Source organism: Salmo salar, chromosome 03 (genome assembly GCF_965601325.2).
Source record: "Salmo salar chromosome 03, fSalSal1, whole genome shotgun sequence".
NCBI lineage: Eukaryota > Metazoa > Chordata > Actinopteri > Salmoniformes > Salmonidae > Salmo > Salmo salar.
In genome coordinates, this window is record NC_138293.1 from 53,742,485 (window position 1) to 53,759,234 (window position 16,750).

General features: G+C 42.3%; 2 protein-coding genes across 4 annotated transcripts; both read right to left on the reverse strand.

Moving 5' to 3' along the window:
* Nucleotides 1–3,300: 3,300 nt before the first annotated feature.
* Nucleotides 3,301–9,172, reverse strand: LOC106600727 (ras-related protein Rab-35). Of its 3 annotated transcripts, none has more exons than XM_014192309.3 (8): nucleotides 8,696–9,161; nucleotides 7,110–7,868; nucleotides 6,780–6,976; nucleotides 6,245–6,295; nucleotides 5,956–6,079; nucleotides 5,542–5,666; nucleotides 4,242–4,366; nucleotides 3,301–3,843 (listed from the first exon to the last, which is right to left on the reverse strand). In XM_014192309.3, the coding sequence occupies exons 3-8, from the start codon at nucleotides 6,838–6,840 to the stop codon at nucleotides 3,694–3,696; spliced, it is 636 nt and encodes a 211-aa protein (XP_014047784.1). In that variant the 5' UTR covers nucleotides 6,841–6,976; nucleotides 7,110–7,868; nucleotides 8,696–9,161; the 3' UTR covers nucleotides 3,301–3,693. The 3 variants fall into 3 exon arrangements, with proteins under 3 accessions (XP_014047784.1, XP_014047783.1, XP_045572075.1); XM_014192308.3 differs by having other exon boundaries at nucleotides 6,780–6,951; nucleotides 7,110–7,882; XM_045716119.2 differs by lacking the exon at nucleotides 4,242–4,366 and having other exon boundaries at nucleotides 6,780–7,882; nucleotides 8,696–9,172.
* A 279-nt stretch (nucleotides 9,173–9,451) lies between these two features.
* LOC106600718 (THO complex subunit 6 homolog) lies at nucleotides 9,452–14,878 on the reverse strand. The gene is made up of 13 exons (XM_014192291.3): nucleotides 14,730–14,878; nucleotides 14,305–14,396; nucleotides 14,022–14,086; nucleotides 13,713–13,816; nucleotides 13,538–13,575; nucleotides 13,326–13,374; nucleotides 13,152–13,223; nucleotides 12,835–12,937; nucleotides 12,648–12,697; nucleotides 10,844–10,906; nucleotides 10,406–10,516; nucleotides 10,118–10,246; nucleotides 9,452–9,685 (listed from the first exon to the last, which is right to left on the reverse strand). Exons 1-13 carry the CDS (start codon nucleotides 14,742–14,744, stop codon nucleotides 9,605–9,607), a joined length of 972 nt encoding a protein of 323 aa, XP_014047766.1. The 5' UTR covers nucleotides 14,745–14,878; the 3' UTR covers nucleotides 9,452–9,604.
* Between the last annotated feature and the right edge of the window lie 1,872 nt (nucleotides 14,879–16,750).

Sequence of the window (16,750 nt, forward strand, 5' to 3'; positions counted from 1 at the left end):
CAAAAGGCTCCTTAACAGCTTCTACTCCCAAGCCATAAGACTGCTGGATAATTAATCCAGACTATTACATTGACCCCCCCCCCCCCCCCCCATTTGTTTTGTACACTGCTGCTACTCACTGGTTATTATCTATGCATAGTCACTTCACCCCTACCTACATGTACAAATTACCTCTAACCTGTACCCCCCCAAACACTGACTCAGTACTGGTACCCCCTGTATATAGCCTCGTTATTCTATTGTGTTACTTTAATTATTTTTTACTTTAGTTTATTTGGTAAATATTTTCTTAACTCTTCTTGAACTGCACTGTTGGTTAAGGGCTTGTAAGTACGCATTTCACAGTAAGGTCTACACTTGATGTATTCGGCGCATGTGACAAATAAAGTTTGATTTGATTTGATTTTTTTCTCAAAGTTGCCGGGATGTCACATCTCCTACTTATTATCAGTACACTCATAACAACTTAAGCATTACAAAACTTCTATTAGATCAAAAAAACTAATATAGTAAACATGCCATACATTATTTTGGTGAGCAAATTCAACACTCTCTCACTGACCTCCATACAAAAACTCTTTGCTTGGTGGGTGAAACAATGAAAAAAAAACACCTGCTGGAGGGAGACAGATTTTCCGCCGAGTTCATCCTCTCTCTTCCTCTCTCTTCCTCTCTGCTATAGTCGACTGCATGTTTCTAAAGTTGCTCTTCACCAACTTCATCCTGAGGGGGTTCCAGAAAGATGGCGGCGAGTGCAGATGGGATTTTATCTTGCTCCGAGTAGCTTTTATCCCTCTCAAACTTACTTAAATGTAACAAAACTTTATTTATGGTAAACACAACAGAGAACAACGCTCAGTAGACCGTTAACTTGATCGGAAACTTGGCAAAGAAGAAGAAGGCATTTGCTAACTGACCACTCATACACCAGAAAGAATACACCACCTGACCCCTCAGGAGACGAAATGGAGGAATCTGGACATTCGGTTGATTCAGAAACTGTAGTTAATAGTCCTGCACCCAAAAAGACAGAGATAGAATTGTCTTTGCGTGAACTCCAAATGTATTATCCTCATGATTAGGGAGGGATTTAAGACTTCAAAAGAGGGTGCTTTTATCCAAAACTGAGGGGCTATCTCGTGCATCTTATCTTTTTTCATCTATTGACATTCCCAAATCCACTTGCTGTAGGTAGATAGGCTATTGTCCAACTTCATATGGAAAAACAAGCCATATAAGATAAAAAGAGATTATCACCAACAGGGTATGTGATGGCGGTCTAAATGTCTTAGACTTCACTTTCTTTAATCAGATGTAAGTCAACTGGGTTAAAAAGTACTTCAAAAAATCCTCATAGTTTCTGGAATATTGTACCTCATTTTGTTGATCAGAAGCTCGGAGGGCTTAATTTTTTACTACAATGTCCCTATATTGTGGGTAAACTTCCTGTGAAATTGGCGGCTTTTCACAAGCAGGCTTTAATGTGCTGGGTTTTGCTGTATAAACACAACTTTTCACCTCATCATCCGGACAGCTGAAGAAATTCTGGGTGTGCACAACCAAAGAATTTCTATACAAACTGTCAGAAACCATCTCAGGGAAGCTCATCTGTGTGCTCGTCGTCCTCACCAGGGTCTTGACGTGACTGGAGTTCTGCGTTGTAACCGACTTCAGTGGGCAAATGCTCACCTTTGATGGCCACTGGCACGCTGGAGAAGTGTGCTCTTCACGGATTAATCCCGGTTTCAATTGTACCAGGCAGATGTATGATGTTGGTTTAAACACTGTTTCCCATTCTTGTTCAATGAACCATAAACAATTAATGAACATGCACCTGTGGAACGGTCATTAAGACAGGTCACAGTTATGAAAACTTAGGACACTAAAGAGGCCTTTCTACTGACTCTGAAAAACACCAAAAGAAAGATGCCCAGGGTCCCTGCTCATCTGCCTGAATGTGCCTTAGGCATGCTGCAAGGAGGCATGAGGACTGCAGATGTGGCCAGGGCAATAAATTGCAATTTTTGTACAATTTTTGACAGCACTACAGGGAGACAGGACGGACAGCTGATTGTCCTTACAGTGGCATCCGAAAATCACACCTGCGGGCCAGGTACAAGATGGCAACAACAACTGCCTGAGTTACACCATGCAGAGAACGCACAATCCCGCCATCAGTGCTCAGACTGTCTGCAATAGGCTGAGAGGCTGCACTGAGGGCTTGTAGGCCTGTTGTAAGGCAGGTCCTCACCAGACATCACCGGCAACAGCGTCGCCTATGGACACAAACCCATCATCGCTGGAGTCAGACAGGACAGGTAAAAAGTGCTCTTCTCTGACGAGTCGCGGTTTTGTCTCACCAGGGGTGATGGTCAGATTCGCATTTATCGTGGAAGGAATGAGCGTTACACCGAGGCCTGTACACTGGAGCGGGATCAATTTGGAGGTGGAGGGTCGTTCATGGTCTGAGGACGACCATGTCTCGTCAGTCACTGGTACAGAAATGGTTGAGAAATGCTGTACTGTACTGCCAATGGTTTTCAGCACTACTGCCTGTGTCTAAGTAGGGTGTGTATTGGGGGGGGGGGGGGGTGAGTCGGCACCGCTTGCAGTGATGTGAACTGGTGTGGATAAAATGCCAGTCCGCCCCAGCCCAATTTATTCGTCTGGCTATCTCTGGCCTCTCCATGCTCGCAAAACCTTCGTAGCAGGTTAGGAGAGCATTTTCACTTACCCAAACCCTAATTCTAACCTTAACCTCAGTCTCCTAACATGCTGCGTAAAAGTCATTTCCATATAAAAGTGGCGTGAAAAGAGTGTTTCTCAAACCGCTTGAGCAGCCAGGGATGCAGTCAAGATAATTGAGTAAATAGTTACTGAACATTGGTGTTAGAGGCACAAAATGCAGTTGTGAAGAAAAAAAAAATCAATTACCACAGTCTTGCATTTCAATAGATCTGTGTATTTTGCATCACCTATGGCTTTGCAAATAAACTGCTAGTATAGTAGCCCAAAGGCCAGCAGATGACAATACCAAGTCGTTTCATTTTACCGTCCAAATGGAATGTATTCAGGCTGCAAGTGTCAACTTCCTCCTTAACTTGATTTAATGGCGAGGTGGGAAAAAAACAAAAAACTGGGAAAATATGCGTACTTTCTTTATGAAACAGCATTTTCCACCACCAATCTAGGGTGGCTAATGCTACTTCCTGACGTTGCGTACAGCATTCAGACCAAGGGTAAATAACACTTTCAATGTGTTAGCAATGGTATATCGCATATAAAAGGCACACACAGATCAACTTTATTGCTCTCTGTTTATTTAGACATGTTACATTTTTCACGACAGTCTTTTTCATTACAAATAAGACAGATACATCATTCTAGTCACTTTTGAAGTCATTAGTGTATTTCCTAAATTAGGGGTTTTAATGACAGTTTGACACAGTGGGGATCCAGTTTCCCTTTTAATGATAAAATGACATTAATATGCATTCATAAAAAATAACTGCTAGGGTAAAAATTCGGCACGTAACAGTGGTTCTCTGTCCTTACCCTCTCGTAATCTTGTCTCAGTGCAATGTCAACATGTAATGTCCTGGCTCTTTCCCCATGAGTGCAGACAGACTTTAGACGCTCGACTCTCCATTGGTCTGTCCTGTTCTTAGAAAATCTCCTTCCTTTCTCTCCCTCTCAGCAACACTTCTTCCCCCTCTTCCTCCTCTCTCTGTGTCTGTGAGAGTTGATGTCGACCGTTTCCTTCTCTCGTTCCCGCTCTCTCTCTGCACGACTCTGACTCTGCTTCTTTGTCCGAAGGACCATGTGTGTGAAAGCCATAAACATCTGAGAGGGTAGGAGAGATGGGGAGAAGGAAAGAGACAGGGCAATGACTGTAAAATACATACACACCCGGATACATACCAGTACACACGGAAGTGCTATTCCTTGGAAAGGGAATTCGCCACCTGGTCTAAGTTGAAATAAGTTAACCGTTTTAGAGATATAAGAGATGACCATGGTCACACTTCTGATAGCACCACAGCCAACTGGTGTGGATAATTTATTGGCAGTGTAATTATTATATATATGTTTTCATTAAAAAAAAGCATAATAAACTGATAATTCCCTGTGAGAGCCATATCAGGTCTCTGGGATATTTGAGGCTTAGTTTTATTTTATTATTATTACTGAGGAAGTGAATGAGGTACACGCTGAGTTTAGAACATGGCTGCTAGGGTCACCTCTTCCACGTTGATGTTTTCTTTGGCGCTCGTCTCAAATACCCGGACGCCCACCGACTCCCCGAAACGCATTGCATCCTGGGAGTCCACCTGCTTCTTGGAGGGGTCGTCATTCTTGTTCCCCACTGAGGGAGGGCGAGAGAGAGAAGTGGGGATGAATGAAAGATGTTTTGGACAGCATAGTACACTACATGACCAAAAGTATGTGGACACCTGCTCGTCGAACATCTCATTACAAAATCATAGGCATTAATATGGAGTTGGTCCCCCCCCTTTGCTGCTGTAACAGCCTCCACTCTTCTGAGAAGGCATTCCACTAGATGTTGGAAGATTGCTGCAAGGACTTGAATCCATTCAGCCACGAGAGCATTAGTGAGGTCGGGCACTGATGTTGGGCAATTAGGCCTGGCTCGCAGTCGGCGTTCCAATTCATCCCAAGGGGGTTCGATGGGGTTGAGGTCAGGGCTCTGTGCAGGCCAGTCAAGTTCTTACACACCAATCTCGACAAACCATTTCTGTATGGACCTCGCATTGTGCATGGGGGCATTGTCATGCTAAAACAGGAAAGGGCCTTCCCCAAACTGTTGCCACAAAGTTGGAACACAGGATCGTCTAGAATGTCATTGTATGCTGTAGCGTTAAGATATCCCTTCACTGGAACTAAGAGGCCTAGTCCAAACCATGAAAAACAGCCCAGGCTGCTCAGCCATGGGAATCCATTTCATGAAGCTCCCGAATAGTTCTTGTGCTGACGTTGCTTCCAGAGGCAATTTGGAACTCAATAGTGAGTGTTGCAACCAAGGACAGATTATTTTTACGCGCTTCAGAACTCGGCCATCCCATTCTGTGAGCTTGTGTGGCCTACGACTTTGCGGCTGAGCCGTTGTTGCTCCTAGATGTTTCCACTTCACAATAACAGCACTTGGAGTTGACTTGTTGGAAAGGTGACATCCTATGACATGACCGTGCTATGTTGAAAGTCACTAAGCTCTTCAGTAAGGCCATTCTACTGCTAATGTTCGTCTATGGAAATTGCATGGCGGTGTGCTCGATTTTATACACATGTCCGCAACGGGTGTGGCTGAAATAGCTGAATCCACTAATTTGAAAGGGTGTCCACATACTTGTGTATATATAGTGTATGTCTATCAGTTCACAATCAGGCATAACACTAGCACATTGGACTGGAAGTCAAAGTCATTCCTCAGTGAATTTTCTTCATTCCTAATTTTCTATCCATTCATCTAATCTACTCTTTCTATTTTACTCTTCATCCATCGCCTCAGCATACCAAACTCACCTAGGATCTTACAGACGTTGTCACAGTTCTGAGTGATCTCATTAAGCCACCTCTTCACGTTCACAAACGACTCTGGGTTGGTGACGTCGTAAACAATAATCACACCGTGGGTATTTCTGTAATACCTGGTAGGAAAAACAGGGAGAAAGTGGAAAATAGCAAAGGATTGTAAAGAGTACTGTATAAAAACAGGAAATCGCTGCATTGTTTTTCGGGTGATAGTTATCGTTGGCTGGCACTCTGTCCCGGGCTGGTATCAATAGCACTTAACTGAGTTAATCACTATAAAACTGAAAGAATGAAACTAACTGAAATTGAGCCTAAATCCAAACCAACTATGGTGATAAACAGCGTTTGTATTGATATATAGCTTCTATACGTGTAGATAGATCATTGATATAGATGATAGATTACGTTGAGGTGATGGTCCTGAAGCGCTCCTGGCCCGCCGTATCCCAGATCTGCAGTTTGACTCGCTCCCCGTCGATGTCCACCGTACGGATCTTAAAGTCCACGCCGATCGTAGTGATGTAGCTACCTGCAAGCCAAAGCAGCAAGGTTAGAAACACACACGCATACACACAACATGCTAAGCACACATTTCAATCTTGAAGAAAACATTAAAAAAAACACAGTTCCTAACCACTCACACATTCAAATCGTTTAATAGTATATATTGACCAGATAGAGAGCAGCAACTCACCAGAGAAGGAGTTATCTGCAAATCGTAGTAGTAGACTGCTTTTCCCTACATCTAGAACAGAGAGGTTAGACAGGGATGAGGGGTTAGGTGATTAGGCCTTTCTTCATTCACTTCTGAGTAGACAGTATCAGGCTACTTACTGTCCCATTACTAGTAGCCTACATATGGCAAGTCACATCACTACAGCATGGGTAAATGTTTGAAAATCTATCATATTGTCTGAAGAGTTAGAGACAAATAAGTCTCCTTTGTAAGTCATCAGAGCTGTAAGCTTGGTGAGTAAGTGAGGCATGTTCATCACAGTCACCCCATGATAAGCAGATTGACTGATATTTGCTGTGTTACTAAGGAGATTAAGCAGGAATATATATTAGCCTAATTCTTTAAATCACACCTCACACAATATGATCTGCCTGCTAAACATCAGTGTAACAGCACAGCACACTTGAATTACACTACTATTTTAACGCAGACAGAGTAAGCACTAAGAGACCACAGGAGCTTTGTATGAAAATGGAAGTTAAGATGCACTGACTGGAGTCTCCAATGATGAGCAGTTTGAAGAGATGGTTGTAGTCCTTTCCCGGCCCCGCCATTTCTGCAGACAGTGCTCTTGGTTTCAGTAATCCTCTCCCAATAAATGCAGTTCCACAGGAACAGATTCCAGTCTTCCCAAATCCCAGGATGAAACAGTCTCCCCCCCAAAGCTACCAGTTCAGAATGGAAGAAGATCTCGTACAGAAAACATCCACAAAACACTTACATTGCAATTTGATTTCCATTTGATTTCCCAGATCAGTTCTAGTCCAGAATTCTTACTCAATATTACAAACTATTCCTGTTACCTCGCAAGTGCAATAATTACCAGTTAAATCAAGTGTATTTCCAGTTTAGTACATGGCATTCCGTTGTCGTGCTTAGGCCTCGGTTGGTTCTGGTTCCACCTCAGTTCCAGTTCCTCCCACTAACTCCAGTAGGGGATTCCCAGTTATTTGCAGCACCACATTCCGACTCATCACAGGTTTACCTACGTTCTCTTTCCATCAGTCCAGTAAAGTGTTTTTCCCCCTTAAAGTTGGGCTGCAGTGACAGACGGTGAAGGACTTCTGACACGTTAAACTCTACACAAGGGCAAAGAGACTATCCTCATCAAATTGCGTTCTGGCAGTCAGTCACTACATCCATGAGTGTCTGAAAGTGCTCAGTTGTTGGTCTGTGTCCAAGGTAGACGGATTGTTGTTGCTAGATTTGCTAATACTTAGATATCCCAGTGGGTAGCCTATGGATGTGAGGATTCACGTCACTGCTCTTCTCAGTTAGCACTTTTGCTTATCCCACAGTCTCACTGTCATCTCTGTGTCAAGTTATCACGCACCTCTTACAAGAAACAAAATAACAGGCAGAGGGGCCTGAAAGGTTGTACAAGCAGAGACCAAAAGCAAAAACCTGAGAGGATGAAGTTCTTCCTCTTTCAATCTACAGTCCATGCAACGTTTTCATCCATTGAACTGCTTCAGTCTCAATCCCTTGGTTTCACTTCCTCTCTGAGCGGAGAAATGGTGGGCGCCTTCACAGTATTTGGTTTGTTTCAGGCTTTCCTCAGCTCCCTTGTTTGGACCATACCCTGAAAAAGAACGTCTGTATGGAACATTTATCAATGACAATATACAGGGACAGAGTGAGGAGACAACCTGTAGTCTGTCATTGTCAAGCCTTCCCTGACTGTATGCCAACCCTGTCCCTGTACGCACCCTCCCTTCCCTGTTCACTAGAACAGCCGTCTCTAAATTTAACGTTTCCAACCGTTTGCCCTCTCTCCACACACTCATTAAATATAGGCCACTATGAACCACAAACATAGGCCTATATTAACCACATGAAACATCAGCCTGCATGTATGGTGTAAAGTGAGCTGGATTAGGAAGAAGTTAAAACAAATGTTGGGGGAAATGTTATATGGTTAAATAGTAGAGGATATAGGTATCATAGAAACATACTTTTTCTTTGATATTCACTAAGTGACTAAAGTATTTTCAGGGACAACTCAAGAATCCCTCAAGTCTGTCCGCGTCGCCGATTTAGGGCGAAAGAATAGAAAAGACTGAGGACAGTTTTTTGTTCCATAATAAAAACAGGGAAGAGTACATGGGGCGAGCAAGTTAGTTCTTGAAATTGAATCCTGACACATTGGTACAAAGTTAAAATATTTGCTAGGGCTTCTTCTTCATCGTGATTATCAATGAAAGCATTACTGAAAATCCTGGGAAAGTGTCCCTCCCTAGTCCCTACAATCGTCAGCTGTCTGTGAAAAACAAGCTGGCTAGGTCGCAACAATAACACTCTTCGTAAATTAGGTACAATCGCAAACTACTCAAAAACAGTTGATGACACAAACCACAACGTTGGATTTAGTTTAAACCATAGAAATGTGGGTTTAAAACACTTACCTACCATTTAACCAGAGGACATTATCAGCAGCTAGGATCAGCAGTGACTGTCTGAGCTGAGGCTAGATTCGTTTGTATCCGGTATCTTTGGGGATTGCCGTTAGCAAGCCGCTCGCCCACAGACGAAGTTAAAAGTTACTTTCTCCTGGAAATGTGATCAACGCAAAACACAACTCGGCTAGATAACGGTATAGGAATAATTCCTCTAGAGTAGCTAAGTTTCTATGCGTATTTCAAACGCGTCGTGCTACAAAATGATAAATTGCCATCACCAAAACGATGACTTGTGCAATTGGTCAGTCCGAAGAAGAAATACGAGGATCTGTTGACCGTTCCAGACGTCTTGGTTCCGGGGGGGATGACTCAGGAAAGTTCGGAGCCTTAGACTAGTCCACGGCCCGACGTCTTCAGGCCACACCTGAGTGTTGTTGAGTCACTTTCATCCAAATCATGTGCTTCTCCCTCCTCTCTGTTCATCCCATCTCCCTTCTTGCTCAATGTGCTTTATCTTGTCTCATCAATACATACAAAAAACGAAATAGGGCTGTTTGTACTATACTTGTTTAATGGGATTGTTGTAGTATTTGGCAGGGTTACTTACACTCGCTGCAAATATGAAAACTGGGGAGGGAACCCAATATTCTAGAAATCTAAATGGAGTAACCCAAGACTTTATGTAGACAAGACATACAGATATTTCAGCCAATTTATTCCTTCAGAGCATAAAACCGGGGCAAATGTATCAAGACTGAAGCACAGATATTGAAAAGTGATCAAAATATTTTATTATCATAAAAAACATGAATCCTGGAATGGGCATCCTTTGAACAAGAGGCATGAGTTATGTACAGAATAGTGTAGTACAATTATCCAAGACAGCACATTATGAGCTTAAATGGGGTTGTGTGTGTCCTCAGAAAGACAGCGAGAAGGTTCTGTAGGACAGGTTGGTGAATACATCTATCTGGTGACTGCTTCCACCTACTGTGAGCACCTGGAACAGCAAAGACAACAGAAGACAACATGACAACCACGTCCTTCATACACTGAAAACCACCACTGTCCCTGCTTAACAAAACTCAACCATATCAACAGACCATATCAAAACTGAATATCAATTATACCATGTACTGAAGCTTTGATGTGGACAAAACTATTTATTACATTGTAGTCATTAGTAGACGCTCTATACCACAGTGCCTTACATTAGTGAGTGCATAATTACTTTACTTTTTCATACTGGTACCCCATGGGAATCAAACCTACAACCCTGGCGTTGCAAGCGCCATGCTCTACCAACGAAGCCACACAGGATTTGTGAACGAGAACAGGAAGACCCCAAGCGGGACGAGCAAAGAAGGAAATGTAACCTGAGGGGTTGGATGAGTAACGGAGTGTTCAGATGGTTTGTCTAAACGACTCTCACCCTGTTATCAGTGCTGTTGAGGTTCAGTGCCAGCGTGTTGAGGGAGTGGGGGGTGCAGGGGATCTGAGCCTTTACCTCTCCCCCCAGGTGACAGTGGGACACACACTGGCCCTCGCCCACCGACAAGACCTACAGGCGGGAGAGAGGTCACAAATACACACAGACAGACGGACTAGTGTCTACAGTTAGAGAAAGACAAACCAATAAAACTCTTTCTCCCTTCCCACACAGTCTGACCCACACACACCCTGAAGATTACACACACACACACACACACACACGTCTCACCATGTCCTGGTAAAAGTTGGCTTGTCGCTGGCATCCGGTGAGAGGGAAGATGGAGGTGGGTGACATGGAGCGGAGGTGCCATAGTGTGAGGGATGGGCCTCCTCCACAGACCTGGTGGGGGACAGGTGTTAGGGAGAATTATTTAATTACACTAAAGGAGATAAAATTGCAGGAGGAAATGCTGAGTAATGTTACAGTATCTGCATTGCAAATAATTTCATCCTGAAGGAGTAAAAAGACAACAGCGTGAGGCATTCCACAGGTGGAGTTGACCTTGGCGACTGTTCTAATGATTCGCCACGGCAACTACACTGATAACATAAGTGCCACATTTCAGACTGAGGTACTGAACAAGTCATTACAATTTCTAGAAAGAGAGAGAGCTCATCCTATGGGGAAGGGACTGTTGACTAATTGCAAGGGCTGCCCTTTCCTCACCATCCAATCAGATTCTGTCGTCAGGCAGCTGATCCACTTGCCATATTGGGGGCGGGCGCATTCCTAGAAAGAGAGGGGGAGTGAGACAGAAGTGAGAAAGATTTTGTTTGTAATTTGATATTTATTTTGTTCAGCAATCTGCAGAAAGGTGCCTTATAATATGGATGTCAAACGTTCAGCCTGCTGCACAAGCCCTATGCAGACTCTAGTGCAGATCACCCGTCTGGTTAAATTGTGTTTAGGAGCATTTTATCGTCACTAAACAGTTAAACAAGTGAGAAATTACTATCATCCTAAATTAAGATAATTATTTTGCCATATCTAATTAAATGGATATTACCCAACTACACAAGCTAATGTTTTGACCACATCAAATTGGGGGGGAATTACACATCCTTTTACCTCAGATTGGTGATGTTAGTATAAAAAATGTATAGTCAACACGATGACAAAAGATCAATTGCTTAAAACATATCAATATGTTTGATTTTGTACTGTTGATTTTGTCATACGCGCTGGGGTTCGCAGGATTTAGACGGCAGCCATCATTTTCTTTCTGAAATGGATGATTTGGCAGTTCTCTATAAAAGACGCTAGCCACACAATGCACAAATTTGACGGTCAAACTATCACTTAAATAGCAGCCAACCGTTGTCACCGTTGATACCCTATGGAGGGTTGTGATTACAACAATGTATAGGTCTTTCCAAGTTTCCGTGTGGCCTTGAATAGTGTTAGATTAAAACAGTGCGACACCCCAAATGTTGGCCCTGTTCTATTGATTTCAGCGTGATATCGATGGAATTGATTCACTAAAAAAGTGTGGCGTTACACTTACCGCGTTGGCGACCCACTTGAATCAAAATACAACTTCAAAATGTAGCTAGCTGTCTTCTACAAATTGTCCTCTAACCAGTGATGTATACATTATTTCCAGATTACGTGTGGTTTTTGAGCTGTGTTAGTTTTAATAAGACATGCAACATTATTACATTTTTGTAATTTAGCAGACGCTCTTATCCAGAATGACTTACAGTAGTGAGTGTATACATTTTCGTACTGGTCCCCTGTGGGAGTTGAACCCATAACCTTGGCGTTGCAAGCGTCATGCTTTACCAACAACCTCACGAGACCTCATCTCCCTCCTCTCGTGCAACAATTGATGTCAACGTGATAATTGATAGGAGTGACTGACAAAAACGGTGTTGAGTTTGTCTTTCTGTTTTGGTGCCCCCTGTATCAAAATTCTCCATTACAAAATGTAGCTGACTGTTCTGCAGGTTTTCCAGTGATGTAAAAATATATCCAGTTTCCATGTGTATTTTTAGCCGTGGTTGTTTCAACTGCGCATATACCCCCACCCCATCGATGAGTGATTTAATGTCACTTGACAAAATAACAGGGTTTTTGGTGCATGTGCAGTTTATAAGGTGCTCCTTGATTACTATTGTTGCACATGTATCTGTAGATTGGGCTATCAATATGTCTTGTCAACAGGAAGCAACAACATCAACATTTTCAACTTAGTTTTAGGAATATTTAAATTGAACTTTCAACATTAATTTCCAATGGCATTGTACTTAATCAGGTAACAACTGCTTAATTAGTACAAAAATAGGCTGTGATTGATTTATTTTGATGATATACCAGAAATCACCAAAACAGGCCCTGCCTACATATAAACATGTTTTTGATGAAGCAAAAAATAACTTAAATATACTTTTGCATGTAAGAAAGATGCTACATTATAACTTCTCTACACATGGAGGGTAGGGGCAGGCACCCACAAATCCCAATATCTTACCTCATATTTGTAGACTTCAACGCAGTGCACGGATTGGCCGGTCCTGTGGTCTGGAGGCGGAGTTCAGAGAGTGAGATACATGACAACACTAGAGTATAATGTAATACAGCCATGCATTGATTCCAGATGTGTCAGTGACTGACAAGGGAACCTGAAGCAGTAATAGGTTGCTTCATCCGTCACTCACCCCATATCCTGACAGCGCCGTCCTCACCCCCAGAGAGGATCTCCCCCTCCCTCTCTCTCACACTCAGACAGTGGATGTAGTCTGTATGACCCTGCAGAACTGACTGGGGAAGGGAGGGAGAGCAATAAAGAGATTGAACATAAAGGTTAAGTGTGGGATAGCGAGAGAGCGAGGGATGAAGAGAGAAATAATTGGAAGAAAGAGGGAGAGAGAAGAGAAATTAAAAGGGATGTAGCAACAAAGAATATTTATGTAAATGTTCAACATCACATTGCTGAATCTTGAGACAGAATCGAAGAAATGAATATTTCTCAAACCTTAAAGATACCACTTTCCAGATCCATTATGTGGATGTTATTGTCCCCTCCACCAATCACTAGACTGTTCTCCTGAGAGAGCGAGAGAGAGAGAGTGAGAGATAATTTAATAGAGAACGTGTCTCAGTACAGTGAGGTACTTAATGAATCTGAAAAAGGTGTCTGTGTACTCACTGTGGGATTGACAGTCATGGCATTGATCTCTGGGATCTCCAGGCTGGATCTGCAAAGAGGAGCATTTATGAACACACACACTTGTTGGCTACAAGCATCAGACAGCAAAGACAAACATCTGGAGATAAACCAACACAAATGTACACAGTCTACACACAGACAAGCTTTCTTGTGTTTTCTCAAAACAAATGTACGGCTGATTGGTGCCTTACTTGTAATTTGGCCTCCTTGTCCAAGCAGCCTTGGTATTCTGGGAGAGAGAGAGAGAGAGAGAGACAGAGACTTGGTCCATCTCACATACCCTCATAGACTGTATAGAAATACATACTGTTCACACTAAACAGCCATTCATTTTGGTAGGCTTGCTTTATCTTGTAACGGCCTTACCCGCTTGATAAGCTCCGCCCAGCTCCATGCACTGATCTCTCCATTGCCGGCACTCAGGAGGTGAGAGTCCGTGGAGAAGAGAGAGAAGACGGGTCCCTCGTGAGCTGAGAGAATAAACGAGTGAGGGTGAGAAATACAGAAAATTAAGAAATAGAAGAGGGGTAAGAGGAGCAGACAGAGAGACAGGTGTCACAACCTAGGGATGAAGGGTGAGATACAGCATGTGTTGAATGCTATTTCACACTGGTGATCTACCATAAAGTAGCAAGTAGAGAATGTTTCAACACATCAAAGGAAAGAGAGACTGACCAGTAAATGTGAGGATGGGTGTCTGGCTCAGATCTGTAGCATCTGGGCTAAGAGCTGAGGAGAGACTGGGGAAAAGGATTAAAATAGCAATTTACTGTAAAGAACACAAGTAAATAAGATACTTGGGCGTCTCAGATAAAAATGTGCTTTATCCATTTAAATGCTACATTTTTATTGCAGGGACAGGTTGATTACATCATCTCTGTTCATATCATTGTATTTTTCACTACTCAAAGTGGAAGCAGCCAGTAAACTACATGTCCTCGACTTCGCTCGGTCTCACCTGAACACCGCTATCTCGCCGTAGTTGTTGCCGGCGGCTAGGAAGCGACCACAGGGGGAGAAACTCTGAGAGAACACGGACATGTGGAGATGCTGGACGAAGAACAGTGACACATAGTTAATGTAATTAAGATATCAGATTTTTTTTAAACAATAGCAGCATTTTAAAACATATTGAATGGGCATGATACAAGTATTGCTAGCTAGATGTTTAACGTTACAGTAACATTAGCTAACTAATGTAGATCGCTAGATGACTAATAACATGTCTGTAAGCGTTCATGTAGCTAGTGCAAACTAACGTAGCTACGATCACATTGCTTACAATCGTGTTATCGGAACAGGCGACTTGATTGCCGTTGATTGCATGGCTATTCCTGATAAAGAAGAAAACACTGTAAATGCATAAACGGTAGAAACTGTTACCTCGACAGGACCCATTGCGCAGACGAATATACCGTTTTAAGCGTCAGAAAATATAAATATTGCTGAACTCAACTAATGTTTGAGAATGTCTTTTTCCCCATTTAAACCAGTCGCCAAAATATGACGTCAGAGCACATTTTAAAAGCATTCTGGGACATGAAGTCACTGATGCCACAGATAGAACAATGAGAATGAGACATATTATCGTTTGAGGTGTCCATATACCTTAGAAAACATGGTAGTAATCTTGCTAAAACCAGAAGAGCTGAGGAGGAAAAGGTGATCATTAAGATAACTTCCCTTTCTCAGAGATCCCGAAACGGCCTCTCGGGGGAGGAGAAGATGGAACTGATTGAGTTACAAAATAAACTGAATAATATATATAGATTAAATAAACTGGATAATATATATAGATTAAATAAACTGGATAATATATATAGATTAAAAGCAGAAGGAGCCTTTATAAGATCTAGGAAAAAATGGATTGAGGGAGAACACAATTCATCCTATTTCTTCAGACTTGAGAAATGTCACTCTACAAATAACACTAACCATAAATTAAACATTGATGGTGTTATTACAGAAGACCAAAAATGAATCACTAAATACTGCAGCAATTTTTACAGGTTACAGGAAACTGTATAGCTCTACATACTGTCAGGAATCCACAGATATGTTTTTTGACTCACTGAATAATGGTCACGCTATCAGTGATATACAGTTGAAGTCGGACGTTTACATACACTTAGGTTGGAGTCATTAAAACTCCTTTTTCAACCACTCCACAAATTTCTTGTTAACAAGCTATAGTTTTGGCAAGTCGGTTAGGACATCTACTTTGTGCATGACACAAGTCATTTTTCCAACAATTGTTTACAGACAGATTATTTCACTTATAATTCACTGTATCACATCATTTGAGTCAATTGGAGGTGTACCTGTGGATGTATTTCATGGCCTACCTTCAAACTCAGTGCCTCTTTGCTTGACATATTGGGAAAATCTAAAGAAATCAGCCAAGACCTCAGAAAGAAAATTGTAGACCTCCACAAGTCTGGTTCATCCTTGGGAGCGAAAAGTGCAAATCAATCCCAGAACAACAGCAAAGGACCTTGTGAAGATGCTGGAGGAAACAGGTACAAAAGTATCTATATCCACAGCAGCTGCACATGGGGACAAAGATTGTACTATTTTGGAGAAATGTCCTCTGGTCTGATGAAACAAAAATAGAACTGTTTGGCCATAATGACCATCGTTATGATTGGAGGAAAAAGGGGGACGCTTGCAAGCCGAAGAACACCATCCCAACAGTGAAGCACGGGGGTGGCAGCATCATGTTGTGGGGGTGCTTTGCTGCAGGAGGGACTGGTGCACTTCACAAAATAGACGGCATCATGAGGGAGGAAAATTATGTGGATATATTGAAGCAAAATCTCAAGACATCAGTCAGGAAGTTCAAGCTTCGTGCCAAATGGGTCTTCCAAATGGACAATGACCCCAAGCATACCTCCAAAGTTGTGGCAAAATGGCTTAAGGACAACAAAGTCAAGGTATTGGAGTAGCCATCACAAAGGCCTGACTTCAAGCCTATAGAACATTTGTGGGCAGAACTGAAAAGGTGTTTGTGAGCAAGGAGGCCTACAAACCTGATTCATTTCCACCATCTCTGTCAGGAGGAATGGGACAAAATTCACCCAACATATTGTGGGAAGCTTGTGGAAGGCTACCCGAACGTTTGACCCAAGTTAAACAATTTAAAGGCAATGCTACCAAATACTAATTGAGCTTATGTAAACTTCTGACCCACTGGGAATGTGATGAAAGAAATAAAAGATGAAATAAATCATTCTCTCTATTATTCTGAAATTTCACATTCTTAAAATAAAGACCTAATGACCTAAGACAGGGAATTTCTACTAGGATTAAAATGTCAGGAATTGTGAAAAACTGAGTTTAAATGTATTTGGCTAAGGTGTATGTAAACTTCCGACTTCAACTGTAGAATCTAAACAGTGTGATGA